Source organism: Lonchura striata, chromosome 2, assembly GCF_050655825.1.
Source record: "Lonchura striata isolate lonStrDom1 chromosome 2, ASM5065582v1, whole genome shotgun sequence".
Classification (NCBI taxonomy): domain Eukaryota; kingdom Metazoa; phylum Chordata; class Aves; order Passeriformes; family Estrildidae; genus Lonchura; species Lonchura striata.
In genome coordinates, this window is record NC_140704.1 from 84,017,055 (window position 1) to 84,032,359 (window position 15,305).

General features: G+C 42.8%; 1 protein-coding gene across 1 annotated transcript; it reads left to right on the forward strand.

The window, feature by feature from the left end:
* The first annotated feature begins 13,893 nt into the window (after positions 1–13,893).
* LOC146768321 (endogenous retrovirus group K member 9 Gag polyprotein-like) lies at positions 13,894–15,045 on the forward strand. The gene has a single exon (XM_085561447.1). It carries the CDS (start codon positions 13,894–13,896, stop codon positions 15,043–15,045), a length of 1,152 nt encoding a protein of 383 aa, XP_085417573.1.
* The last annotated feature ends 260 nt before the right edge of the window (positions 15,046–15,305 follow it).

Sequence of the window (15,305 nt, forward strand, 5' to 3'; positions counted from 1 at the left end):
TTGAGAAGTTCTGCAGTGTTCACCATGGGTATGTCATGATGGGGGGGTTCAGCTACTTAAAGTATCATCATCACAGGTATTGACAAAAAAAACAGGTCTTAGCATGAATTTTCAAAAGTGCAACTTTGTGACAGAACTAGATACTGAGGTTCACTCTATTAGTTACTACTTGGATGAACCATACTTAGGAAAATCAGATTAGAATCAATTTAGAATGATTTACACAGACATCAGAGATGTGAAAGGGCAAGGGTACAGAGGACACAGAACAAAAAGTTGAGGGTGCAAATGGGTTTAGTAGCACTTAATCATTGAAGAATTTAGTATTTATAATGTGATTCAATAAGATTTACTATATAGTGAGTTAATTTCAGATTCATGATTACAAAACTCACACCATTATCAATTCACACACACACACACACACACAGGAACAGAGATGTTCCAAAAATATGTAGATGTGTTGCTTAGGTTGCACAGGTTGACACAAATAAGCCTATTGATGTCTCCCACAGAAGGCATCTGCAAGAAGCAAAACCACAGTCCCAGAAGTGAGGAAATAAACCTTGCCTGTGAGGGAGAAGTGATTTACCTTCATTCTGCATGTGCCTGTGCGGGGTTTATAATTTTCTCTTCTTCCCCCTCCCCCCTTCCCACGCGTTCCCCCCCCGCTCCTGCAGTCTCTTGTCCCGACCCTTTGTTCCCTTGTCCTTCCTCCACGCCACGCGGTCTTGTCCCTGTCCCCTCCCTGCCTTTCCCATCGCTGTCCCCGGGGTTTCCCTGCCCCTCTCCCCTGCCCCCTGTCTGCATTGGCCACAGCTCATGTTCCCCCCCGCCCCGGCACGGGGTATAACCGACCTGCGGGTTGGTGTCCCGGTGTCTCGGGACATGCTCCCACAATAAACATGTGTCTTCACCCGAGCCCTGTGTCACCATTTCGTCTGTTCCCGCGCTAGAACTGAGCCTCGCAGAGTCGAAGGCGAAAAAGCGGCGCTGTCTCTCTCCCCCTCCTGCTGTGTCCCGCCGGTGCCTGCCCAGAGACAGTTGCGAACAGCAACAAATGGTAGCCGAGGATGGTTCTTCCCATCAATTTGTGAAAAGGGGGAGAGAGAAAGGAACTCTGCTGCTGCAAGAGCTCTGCAGATGCTATGAGGAGTTGACGCATGGGGTGGAAAAAAACCCTGAAGCTCCGAGACCGTCTTCTGTCCTTGCCAGCGTGCTCTCTAACCCACCTGGGAGCAGCCGAGCTGCAGGAGCAGCCAGACTGCAGGGGCCGGGAGCTGAGTAGACTTACCCGAGGAACAAAGAGGAGAGTTTGGCAGTGGCTCAATGGATGAGCTCGAAGAGTGGCCCGTCAGGGGATGGCATTTGAATGGAGACCAGAGGCTGACAGTGGCTGAACCCAAAGCTTCAGGGACGAGCTCTGGGTTAACGGGAACACCCAGGCTTCTGGGAGAACCAAACCGTGAAAGAATACATCCTCAGTTCAGCGTGATTTTCCACCACCGAGGAGAGAGATAGAAATTTCACTGCCCGAGCCCGGAGGGTAAGTTGGGTTGGAGCAGGGTGGGACCCTGGCAGGCAGCTGAACTACCTTTTTTCTTTTGAGTTTTAACCACCATCTGCATCCAGATGGGGGCTGTAGCCTTGCATGTCCCTGGCGACCGGGAGGCTTTTTCTTTTCCGAGGAGGACGCAGCCTCGCTCGGTCTTTTTTGGGGTAACTCATACTGGAAAGCTCCTTCTCTTTCTCGGAAAGCTGCCTTTTCTACCCTCTCCTCCCAATTCTGGGGTATGGGGCAGGGGGGGTCGAAAGGACACCAATGGGACAGAATTGTAAATGGCGACACGTTGGCTATGGGAGAATTGTTAACATCCTAAGAGAGGCCCTTCACATCCACGCATTTCGTCGGCTTCCAGCTGCGTCGGGCCCCTCTCCTGTAGATTTCCCCCTTGGCTTCTGTGAAGCTCCCCCTCCCCTTTTCTCCACGGACTTCCCTGAACCTCCTCTCTTGGGGATGGCAGCGGCTGAGCCTCCCCAAGCGCCTTGCTGGACACTGTTATCCTCCCTTAGGGGTGGCATTGGCCGTGCCTCCCCGGGTGAGATGCAGTGCACCCGGCACCCCCTCCCAAGATGGAGCTGGCCATGCTACAGGGATCCCGTTTTCCTGCCTTGATCCTTCTCTTTCGCCCACGTTTTCCTGCCAGCCCCACCCTTCCCCCAATGGCCCTGCACCATCCTGCAGCGAGCCAGCCCCTATTAGGGGGGAGGTGAGGATTAATCCCTCAGTCCTTCTTCTGGCTCCCCCTCTGATGGGAGGGATTGCCGGAGGGGCCCCTCCGTTAGAGGACCTCCCTTTGTAAGAGAGCTTTCCCCTTTGCTGTGGTGGGGGCCCCCTTTGAAGGGAGTGGAGCTGGAAGCCTGGACCAGAGCTCCACTGTTTTTTTTTCCCCTGAAACAGTGGTGCCCAGGTTCACCCTTTATCCCATCTTCTAAATGTACCTTGCCCAAAGTTCCCTTATTATTTCAATACAAGTTTTCCCCATTGCTTGTGATAATTTGGAAATAACTTCTTGGATTGAGTTATATCTTATAGAAGGAAAGATCATCCTCTCTAATTACTGCCCACAATGCTATGCCAACTTCTCAATCAAATAATCAAATTGGAGAAACCACATCGCTGTTTGCTGCCTGCCTCTGCTCTGCTAGAATTTGAAAACCACAAGCATCGCGTCATGAATCCTGCTTTCATCCTCAATACAGAATGTGTTTGTGATAATTTTGTACCCTTTATCTTAAATTGTAATGTGGAAAAGATTTTTGCCCCATTCAGTGCAACTGTGATTGGTGTATTACATTCTGATGTCTCTTTGTAACATTGCTAATTTGTTTTTACCTCAGAACTCCCTTTCCTTTATGTAAATTTAAAAGATTGAGCTGTGGGATTTGTAGTTTTCTCTTTTTCCACCCCCCATTCCCCCTCCCCCCTTCCCGTGCGTTCCCCCCTCCCTCCCGTGGTCTCTTGTCCCAACCCTTTGTTCCCTTGTCCTTCCCCCTTTCCACGCAGTCTTTCCCTGCTCCCCCCCCCCCACCTTTCCCATCGCTGTCCCCGGGGTTTCCCTGCCCCTCTCCCCTGCCTCCCGTCCCACTGGCCGCAGCTCATGTTCCCCCCGCCCCCGGCACGGGATATAACCAGCCCCCGGTCGGTGTCCCGGTGTCTCAGGAACACGCTCCCACAATAAACACGTGTCTGCACCCGAGCCCTGTGTCACCATTTCATCTGTCCCCGCGCTAGAACTGAGCCTCGCAGAGCCGAAGGGGAAAAGCGGCGCCGCCTCTCCCCTGCTCCCGCTGTGTCCTGCCAGCCCCTGCCTGGAGCTGGTCTTGCATGGCAACATGCCTGAGATTAGAATTTTTTGAGAATAATTATGGAAGCATGCCTAGCAAATTTGTAGGTATTTCTTAACCCTTTGCAAGTCCCTAGGACCATGGTTCCTCTTTTGCTAGGTTGATGTTCTGCTGTCTATAGGTTAATTATGCATCATTGAGGGATCAATAAAACACTTCACTTCTAATTTTGTTTAAGCTCCATGAACCAAACACTTTTCCCATAATCGGAATTTCTTATGTTTCTTCAGCAGTGGTCCAAAAGTCAAGTAGCAGCTTAGTTTGCACAGTGGCAAGGGTGGATGTTCCTAGAAAATGACATGGTTTTGTTGGAAGGTATTTTGATGTGAATCCATGGAATTACTTATTGTCAGCAGGTTTTCCTAAAATATGGTAAATAACAACAACAAATAAGAAGAAGATTAATCCAAATTACAAAGCCGAACACTAAAAAATTACCATACGATAAAAAAGCATTAGATAATACATTCTAAATATTAAAGTAATGATAAAGACTTAAGTAAAATAACAGAAAGTATTTTCAGCATTTTCTAATATATTGATCCTTATAACTTGATCCATTTCACTATTTTTGTTATGGGAGGAATTCTATTTCCTTTTGGCTATTAACTAGCATTTTATAAAATCTATCATAACATGAAATGAAATTTCCCTCTAAATAATAGTTAAACACAAGAACATTTGATGAAAGTCTAGTCAGCTCAGTGCCTTGAATCTATACTTCAATGTGATCACTCTTTGCAGTGAGCTAAATCAAGGCAAAGTCAATTAAAATCTTTCCCAAAACCATAGCTGAGAGAAAAAAAAATGTAAAAGAGAATTATTATGCCTCAGTATTTTTTCCAGTAATAATTTCTATTATAGTTGCAAAATATTTCCTAAGGAATCTATAGAGATTTGGTAGATCAGTGAAATATGGTGAACATCCTTCACATATATCAGTTTCTCGATAAGGTGTTTCAAGGGCAAAGGAATTTTGCACTTTTTTCTGATCATTTTATAGTATTCTCAAACTCTGTTTCTGTTCACTCTTGTTTGCTAAATTTTTGTTTTATTAGTTTAGGTTTTCTTTTTTCTGTGTTTTTTTTTTTTTTTTTTTAAATATCCTTTTTTAATAGTGTTTTCAACTATGTCCTTGTTGAACAACAAGAAAGGGAATAAGAAGAAGTATTTACTCAGCTGGTACATCTGAACCACACTCACTGGACTTCTTCAAACTTAAGCTGTCATGTCCAAAAGCATGTACTCCAAAAATCTTGTTAGCTTTTTTAGCATGCTTTGTGGTCTACTCATCTCTGAATTTACTTTGCTCATGGAGCCTCCAACATAACATTCCGCTTCAGGAGGCAATCTCTGAACCTGCTTCCAAATGACGATAATTTGAAACAGATATTTTTGCCTATGCTGTTTACAGAATTTAGCTATTTCTACTTCTCTTTATTTTTTCCTAACTTCTGCGGTTTATATAGGAATAAATACCTCACAGCTTCTTGTACGTCTAATGAAAATGTGACTTCCTCATCAATAGCCTCTTTTTATTCTGCACCTTCTTGCAATATGCTGATGAACATGATTAACATGATTGCGTCCTCAACAGCAGAGCTCATGAAGATGTTCCAAAGAAATTATTCTTATTAAGTCCAAGAATCAGTTGTTCAATAATCAAAGTCTAGAGAATATGCAAATGTAGCATGGTTTACATAATAAACTAAATCACAATTTTAAGTGCCAATAAAATTTGTTCTAATTTCTTGGGAGTAATAAAAGGGAAAAGTGAAGTAATAAACTAAGCATATGATGATTAAGCAACTTTGGACTGAACAATTTCTCTTTCTAATAACTTACATTATTCACATTTTGCTTTGTAGAATATTTATTTAAATTTTTATGACTGCATAATCATGCAAAATAAATTGAATTGCTGCATACACTTACGTGAATTCTAAGCTCAAGTACAAATATAATTACATAACTGACTGTTGTAATTATATGGTCATTATTTAATGAAGAAAATATTATACAACTTTAATAACTTTGATTTTATTTTTCTTTATTCAAGAACATTTAGGTAAACAGATTATGTGAGATACCCATACTGACATGAATTATATCACAGAAATATTGTTCTCACAATTTGACAGCAAGAACAGAAAATTAATCAAATTTGGTCATGATTCTGTTTAAAAAGATTAATTTTATTTGCTGACAGGTATTCCATGTAATGGTTAGAAAATTTCTAGTATTAATATTTCTTTTTCTCCACTTCATCTTTCTCCTATTCAATCTCATATCGCTACACATTGATACTTCCATTTTATAGTCAGGAAAAGAGCTGAAGAACCAAATTGCTATTATACTTCTGAAATAGCTAAATTTTGGGTTTAAAGAACGAAATTTTGATGATAAAATTGCTGCCCCTTCTTTTTTCAGGAAATAACAGATTATATATGAAACTTCAGTTCTCCCTTTCATTTTGAAAGTATAGGCTTATTTTTATTAATTAACCAAACAAACATTCAGTGCTAATGTAGAAATGGACTTCTGAAGGTAGGATCTGCTTCTCCTGTCTCTATCCCTACCATGAAAACTTGAAGTTTGTAAAATGATTGTTGACATCAAGCTCTCAAAGCTGTGATCTAAGGCCCAGATATTTGCATGGACTTGATCATGAATTGCTTGTCACAAATCAAAGTAAGCAACTAATTAAAACATAAACATACTGCAAACATGTTACTATAGATTCACATGCAAGTCCACATTTCTGTAACAATTCCTTAGAAAGATATTTTCCCTCTGAGTTCCTCTTAGTTGTTTTAAACGTTTTTTTTTCCACCTGCATAAGAATTTCCCCTCCATTCTATACTATGTAAGTGGAAAAATGGCTTAGCAGAGGTGTCTTTAAAACACATTATATTTAGTCAAGAGCTCTGAGTCTTGAAAATAACTCAAGTCCAAAGACATTTTCTCTTGTTTGTGTGAGCTCTTTCATGGCTTTGTGGAGGCAGAAAACTGGTTCATAAAAAGATGAATTCATGCGACAACAGCTCTAAAGGAAGCTTCATGGGGCATATAACTCAGATTCCTGCAAGTCTCATTTAGTGCAAGCACAGAGTAATAGGTTCAACATATAGTCACAGCAAGTGGAAAAATAACGGCTATAATAATTTCCCAAAATGAAGGATCATTTACTTTCCCCATAATTTTGAGTATTTACATTGTGAAGGACATTGCTACAAAACTTTTTTCCATGTCTTTGAAGATAATTTTCACAGTTTTTGATGTCTTACATCACATGATTTGTTTCACCTACACTATATTGTTTTTATATGAATATCTCATTGTTGTCAGACAAGAAAAGCTTAAAAACTGTTCTTTTAAGTAAAATTAAAATAGTATTTCATAATCTAATCAGGCTGGTAAGGACTAAAAAAGCTGTTATCTCCCATAATTTCAAGAACTCACCAAATCCTTTCACAACAAGATATACTCTTTCTAATGGTGCTTACATAATAATTTGATATAGCTATCTACATTCCTTTTGTGAGGTTCTATAAATTAAATATAGCCTTTTATATTTGAAGTCAAAGAACAAAGAAAGACAAAAAATAATTTCTAGTACTTTTAAACGCTGAAAGTAAAGATAAAATGTCATTAGAAAAAGTATTAACCAATTGCCACAATTCATAATTGAAAAATGAAGAGGAGGGAAATGAGGTAGTCTTTCCAACTTTTGTGTTCTGGATTCTATTATGCAATATTGATTCTCAATCACAAATATTCTCACCAAATATTATTTAAATGGCTCTTGCTATTAAACTAATTGGCAAAAAAATTAACAATTTTTTTACACAGTAACAATTGAAAAATTAAGCATTGGTTCATATACCTGAAATGTAAATTTTAAGGAATTTAGAGATTTTAGATGAGCTAAGATTTTAGTTAGAAATAAGCCTTACTAGAGTTAATTAAAATAATAATAATAAATGAGTAGGCCTAGATGAAGTTAGGAGTTAGTAGTTAACTAATAATTGATTGCTTGTCAGCACAATGTTTAGTTAGCTGGGTTTATAATGAAGAATATAGAAACTGACAAATAGCTTTTAGGAACATAAGACAATTGTGGGCCTCCTCTGTTCTGAAACCAATTGAAGACAAGGAATGGGAGTTCTACCAAGAGTTCATTTGTCATCTTTGCATTGAAAAGGTAGAAAGGTCAGAACGAGGAAGACTTCATTTACTTCCTCATTTTGGGACCCCTCCCCATGAAAGGGACCACCAACCCATTTAAAGGAACAATCTACACATGTTTAATAGCTTTTGGAGTAATTAGCATATGAAGTGGGGAATGGGATGTACCAAAATTATGAATATGTATTTGTATTTTGCGTATTCAATACTTGTATGGATAAAAAGACTCTGTAATCACCTGGAAGGCGCAGTGTGTATTTGGGAGCTATCCCACACGCTGCCCGGCATTGAATAAACATACGCTTTCTAACTTTAATCTGTTAGACAGTTTTTGTCTGTCACAGTTGGATATCGGTACTAAATCAATATCCATATTTTTTCAATAAATCATACCAAATGAAATGTTATACAGCAAGCAAGATGGCACAATGGAAAATACTTTTTGCCATTGCAGTACCTAATGATTTTCAAAAAAGCATTAGAACTGAAAAATGCAGGTCCATTTTGAAAATAATCCTTGATAATTGTTGAGCCATAGAATGGTTTGGGTTGGAAGAGACCTTAAAAAGTATCTAATTGCACACCTGCCATGTGCAGGGATATCTTCTGCTAGATCAGGTTACTCAGAGGCCCACCCAACCTGGCTTTGCGTTCTTCCAGAAATGGGGCATCCACAACCTCTCTGGGCAAGCTGTTCCAGTGCCTCATCATCCTCATAGTGAAGAATATACTTCAAATAGCTGATCTAAACCTATCTTCTTTGTGAATCCTGACCTTCATTTTTTTTCTGAGAAATTTAAGTATGGATATGTAAATCCTTGGTAAATGATAAAATTGCATATAACAAATACAAGACTAAAGGAGCAAATAGGGAGTGAGGTTGTTCAGAATAGGTCAGAAAGACAAGGGAATTAAAGATTGTTAGGCTCTTCACAGTGTGAAAGATGCTATTAAAAAGTACCAAGCAGTATGGCGATCTTTTATTCTTATTCTCAGTTATAATAGTGGGTTACAGCTAGGCCAAAATATTTCACACTCAAATAAGTAGGATCCATTAAATGAAAAAATTGACCTTGTAAATTTATGATAGAAGATACATATAACATAAGATTTGTGACACTTACTGTACAAATTAATATTCTGATCTCATAGAAATCAACCTACAGAGCATCATAAGCACAATAATCCCTAAATTAAAAATGAAAATGAATCTATTCTCAAGAATTGAAAACAGTTAAAAGTTGTTATCTGATACTAATTCAGGGAGTTTTGAGAAATCAGTTTTCTCTGTAGCTTTCTAATTATACATAGAGGTGCAAGAAAAATATTAGGATATGAGTTAAGATGTGTGCACAAAGGGAGGACAGTTTCTGTCAAACAGAAGTTGCTAAAATACAACTTCCAAGTCTCCATGTTAGACCAAAGCAAGTTTCTTTAAAAAACGTAGCTTGCTTGTTGTTGCAAAAAGATAACTGGCCTTGTCCAAAACCAGATATTGAAATATAATTATCTAATAAAATTTATAATTTTAAGTCCAAGTGACCTGTAGAGTGGCACAAAAGTCCCATGTATGTGTCCTAACTATCTTAGTATCAATTCCACAACACATTTCAATATGACTATAAAGATATATTTTAAATGTTTAAAAGTTTTTAATAAATAATTGCCTTCCTTCTTACTCATTAAAGAACAAATATAAACTATTTAAAAGCAGCATGGAACAATGCTGGCTCTGGAAGACGTTGTATTGGTTTTACAACTTTGCTTTTCAGAAGATGCTTGAATTCTTGTTTTTAGGAAATTCTCTGCTGCTCTTCTCTGATATCACAATTTCCCTATGTGTACAGCTTATTTCACTGTCTAAGGCAAAACAACCAAGGAGTTCCTGGGGTGGGCAAGTTCTGATGCAGGCAAAGGATGGCTGATGGAACCTTAGAAGTACAGACAGCATGGACATGAGTGTCACCATGATTTACAGCAGGCTCTGCTCTTTCACCCATTGCCCATTCACAGGCTAGAAAAGGAGAGTTAATCATTCCTGGGAACAGTCCTTATCATATACTGAACATTTTAATCCATCACTGATACAAGAACAAAAGTCGTCAGGTTTCTTTACGTGTAGATTGATTGCCCAGGGGACATCTGAGCAGCTGTTTTCTGGTGGACCAGCACTGCGCAGTGACACATGAAACTGAAAATGTTGGGATGGCTCCAGTGCATAAACCCACAGTTCAAGTAGATGGTCCGCTACAGATAGACACAACTATCCCTTGTCAGCCTGACCTGCCCCATAAAACTTTGAATGCGATACAATGGGAGTGAAGGACTTCTACAGTCCTGGGTCAGAAACAGCCTCCACAAGATCCCAGACAATGGAAAGCCTTCTTCATATCTCAGGAACCTGAGGTTAATCCTTTTCCTCCTTTCCCCATAGGTCTCACAAGTTCCATGGAGGATGCCCTCTCAGGGCACAGCACTAGCCTGGGCAGAGCTCTTTCATCTCATTTTAGTTTTGTTTGTTTGAGGATGGGAGGAATTATGAGCAGTGCTTTGGGACAGCGGTCACCCCCTGTCAGCCAGAAGAACAGCTCCAGAAAGCCGTGGTTTGATGGAGAGAAATTTCCAGGGTCACTTGTCCCCTCCCACTTCCACTTCAAATGATGGATTAAGACCACTAGCAAAATATTCTTTCTTGGCATGCAAAAGGTTTCATTATAACATATATCTTGATTCCTATTGAATCAAGATATATGTTAAGTATGAAATACATTTTGAATTGAACATTCAAAATGTATTTCACACTTTCTCATTTCCTAAAAGAGCAAATCACTCATGTCAGTGACTTAGGTGGAAAGTACACATGACCATCTCTTTTGCAACTTAAATGAGACAACAGGACTAACAATTTTCCGGTATCTCTGTAGTTGTAAAGATGTATTTATTTTTCTTGGAAACCAGTATTTGAGTGTTTTAAACAAAATAGAATCATAACCTTTTTGATGATTTTTCTTTTATGGATGTGTCATCACCCAAAATAACAGAATAATATCATGCTTCAACAGTCTTTTTTCCCAGAAGACCATTAGATGAATTTGATTTCCACAGCTCCTTAAAGAAAGTTGCCCTAAAACAAATAAATCTTGTTATAAAAATCCATTGCTGAACACTGCCACTTTTATAACTAGGATATGATTATGTAGCTGAGTCACTTATTCCTAATGTGTTTTTTTGCATGTCATTTTTTCTAGATAGAATTTTTTTGTGAAATCAGATATTCTATACAGTATCTATTGGCAGTGAACATAGTGTCAGAATCAGTCACTTCTCCACACACAGCTTCTTATATGTAACAGACATGAGGATGGCTTTCTCAGAAGAGAGGGGCCAGAGCTCTGGCACAGCTGAGAACATGGGTCTGTAGGGGAGGGGTGAAACCTGCTGCCCCTCTCTATCCTCCTCCACAACTTCCAAGCCAAACTCACTGACCAAAATGACTGTATATTCTGATAAATAGGCCAGGAATCACATGCAGAAAAAGACAGTCTGAATTATTTCAGGAACAGCTTTAGCCTCATTAACAACAAGTCCCCACTGGTTTGAAATGTGCTGTACATTGCCTTAGGCTTTGCCTTTTGTGTTATAAGGGTCTTCTATCTGCCCATCCATGGGCTGCTTCCCAGGTGCAGCTCCATAACCCTCCACCCAAGCTTCCTCTTCACCAAGAGGAGTTTTTCCCTTGCTTCCTCATGCAATTGCTCTGGTGTTGTTACTCCTCTGATCTTGCACCTGCTGACTCCAACAGTGCTGCTGTAAGAGATCTCCTTGTCAGCAGCTGTAGCATGCAGAACCTACCTTTGATTTGATCGTGCTCCAAGCAGCAGTAACAACATCTCCCTCCTCTCTCTCTCCTTACCGTCTCACCCAGTTCTTGTTTTTAGTTTTCCTTCAACATAACTTTCCTGTTTATAAATCTTCAGGTATGTGAACTTGTCTCAAGCCACTTTGCTTAACTATGAGTCAACATCATGTGTCTAAACAGCATTAAACTGAAATTTGCTAACTCACCATATCTTGATGAAAGCAAGAAATTTGAGTACAGACATGGTAAATTGTTTTAGATGTTTTGTGGTATTCCAAATGATAACAGTCGACAATTTATCACATCAACACTTGAATTAAAGTCAGAATATTTATTGTAATTTTTAAATTTTTGTAGGAGTAGATTATGCCATATAATACAAATAGACATCAAATAATGTTACTGGGCATTTCAAGAATAACTATGCATATTATACTTCAAATAATATTTTATAATATTATATAAATTATATTCATATATATACTTTTACCTGCCAATACTGACATTTTAGTTACACATATAGAAAGTTATAAAAGTATAGAGAAGCTTATATATTTAAATACTTTGCTGTTTCAGAACCAAAATAAATTTAAGATACTACTTTAAATAGAAAATAAAACAAGTTCTCAGTTAATGGTATAATTAAGCAATAAATCTTATAATGTTAATTTGTTCGATTAGTGTGCAGAGAAGGTAAATAAACTTAGTTGACTGTATATTTTTAAGATATTTTTGAGCTTAATATGTGTTGATTTACATTGTGTGGTATTTGGAAAGAGGGATTGTCACCCTGATTCTTAAGACTTCCTAAAGCCTTCTGAGTTTACATTCCTTTGGAGAACTTTCCCACACAATTTCTGTAAACAACGTATTGTTTACATTCTTTTATGGGGGTGGAGAACACTTGATGTACTGGTGGTTTGTCCAATGTCTTTGGAGAGGTGGCCCATTCACTCTCCAATCCAATGTCACCCTTGGGAAGGTATAAAAGACAGAGTCAGATAATAAACGTTCCTTTTTTACCTTGCAAGCAGCAGGTGGTCTGCGTTGTGCTTTCACGTGTCCCACAGCGACATCTGGTGATCGCCGACGTGTATTGCAGCTTAGGCTGAAAGCACGCGGGTGAGGTTCTCTCTCTCTGTCCAGCGCTCTGCCTGTCGCTATTGTTGGTAATGGAGAGTTTTGAGAGCATCAGGGAGGAGTCAGTGGCTTTCAGTGTTTGGAGGGAGGTGTTGAAGCGGAAACGCGTTCTTTTTTATTGGGATGATTTTGAGAGGCTGTTTTTATGGGCAAGGGAACAGGGATTCTTTCCCAGTCTTGCCGAGGCTCTGTCCTGGGAGAATTGGGCTCCTGTAGGAGAACGCCTCATGGATGCCCTGCTTGATAATCGTTTTGAAGGCATTGGGCCGCTGATGATGTTGTGGAAGAGATTGGATGCCATCTGGCAGGGCTCTGACACTGGTGGCTCTCGTGATTCTCTGAGAAATTTTTCTACCTCTGATGTTGGGGAGGCCGAGTCCCTGGGGCGTGGCCCAGATTCCCCTTGTGCCCAGGAGAGTGAGTCGGAGGACGGCTTCTCCTCTGGGGAGCCCCGGGCTCCCAGCCCGCTGGCTCCGAGCGTCCGGTCGGTGGAGCGGGTCCGACCGCCCCGCCCTGCCCCGCGCCGCCGGCGTGGTGGGACGAAGGGGAAAGCACTTCCTCTTTGTGCCTTCCCGGCGCTCGGGGGAGAACGGGGGCTTGTGGACCAGCCCTCGCCTCGGGTTGCATCTGGCTCAGTGAAGGTGAATTGCCCGAATTGCGGGGTCACGTTCCCCCTGAAAGCGACCCAGGCGGATTTGCCCGGATCGGTTTCGGGTTCATCTTCCGAGGATGAGTCAGCTCCAATCCCTGAGCCTGCGCAGCCTGCTGGGCGTGCGCAGGCAGTGGGCGTCGCCAAGGATGGGGCGTTGGTCTCTGTTCCGTCGGGCTCCGCCCCAGCAGGCGGGCAGCCTGTCCGGTCCCGCCTGATGGGGGCGGTGCCCGCCGGGTGGTTGCGGCTTGTGGGTCCGAAACTCCTTGGGGGCGTGCCGGCCTCCGTTGTGTCGTCCCACAGTGACATGTCTCCGCGCTCCGCGTCTCCCTCTACATCCCGCCTTTCCCCCGCCCCGGGGGACAGGAGTGCTGAGCTGGGGTTGCGGTCCGCGCCGCCGCCTGCGTCCGCCGCAGTGTCCTCTGCTGATGGTGCGGAGGGCACTGCTGGGACGCCGGCTGGGTCGGCTCCATCTTCCCCGCCTGCCGCGGGGGCCGGGACTGCTGACGCGGCTGGCGGGAGAGCGGTGACTCCCCGTGGCTGTGGATCCTCCCCGTCGTCCTTGTGGACCCTCCCCCCTTGCCAGGTGACCGTGCGCCCGAGAAACTAAGGGCGGTTCTGGCAGGAGGTCCTCAATAAGGCTGAGGAGATGTGTGACCTTGGTCCCTCGCAGAGCCTGCCGGATCATGGGGAAGGCTCCTCTGGCTCTGCTGATGCTGCAGGGGGTGTGGTGTCCAGTGATGTCGCACTGCCTCGCAGCCCAGGAGCTTCCACTGTCCCAGAGTCCACGGGACATGAAACAGTGGACGATGCAGCCTTGCCAGGGGGTCTTCAGGCTTTCCCTGTGCTCAGGGGTGTTACTCACAACACTCATCAGCCCTTTTCGTTTAAGGTGTTGAAGGAAATCCGAGACACTGTGGCACAATATGGTCTTGGGTCTGATGAGGTTATGCACACGATTCGGCTACTTGTTACTGACCTGCTGACGCCTTTTGATATTCGCGCTGTGGCACCGGCTCTTTTTAACCCTGTGCAGTTTGACCTGTTTGAGGACAAATGGGTTAGTCTAGTGGCTAGTGCAGTGTGGAAGAATGCTACACGGGGGCAGCAGGATCCCAGGCGTGTTGTTAACGCTGACATGTTGATGGGCACAGGAAATTATGTTGATCCTCGGGGGCAGGCTGGATACGATCCTCTTGTGCTTGATCAATGCCGGACGTTAGGCTTGGCAGCTATAATCCAGGCCCTAGAAATGGCTGCTCCAATGGAGCCCTTTCTGACTGTTGTTCAAAGGGCTGACGAGCCTTTCATAGACTTTGCATCGAGGTTGACTGCCTCTGTAGAGCGGCAGGTGGTAGAACCTGAGCTGAGGCGAATGGTCCTTGCAAGATTTGCTAGGATCCATTGTAACGCAGAATGCAAAAGAGTCATACAGGCTCTTCCTGAAGGGGCTACCATTTCACAGATGGCAGCAGCCTGTGTAGACATAGGCCCGTCGGTTCGGAAGGTGGATTCTTGGGCTGCTGCCGCACAGCCAGTCTGGAAGCAGCCGCAAGGGGCTGCTCAGACAAGCACCAAACGAGGGAAGAAAACACAGAAGGGAAAATTTCCTTTGTATGTGTGTGGCCGGTGCGGAAGGCCAGGCCATCTATCAGATGTTTGCAAGGCGACTGTTCATGCAAGTGGCCAGGCAATCCCGAGCTTGGGAAATGGGAAGCGGAGCGCGAAAGGGGGGCGCGCTCAGACACAAGTTCCTCTCCAGACCCCGGAGCCCATGGAGGTCTGCTCAGCCAGCTCGTAGCCAGCACCTGCGGGTCAGCAGGTGTGGATGTCTGCACAGCAGCAACAGTTGTTTTAGACTCTTGCAAGGTGCACAAGGTTCCCCTGGACGCCTTTGGTCCTTTGGGTGAGGGCATGAGTGCCTTCCTTATGGGGAGGACTAGTGCCACCCTTCAGGGCATCATTGTGCATCTGGGTCTTATAGATGCAGACTTCACAGGGCAGATCTGTGCAATAATCTCCACGCCCACCCCCCCTGTTACAATCCCAAAAGGGACACGG

Excerpts from the sequence above, each read along its gene's own strand:
- LOC146768321 (XM_085561447.1), top strand. The coding sequence starts at position 13,894 with ATGTGTGACCTTGGTCCCTCGCAGAGCCTGCCGGATCATGGGGAAGGC.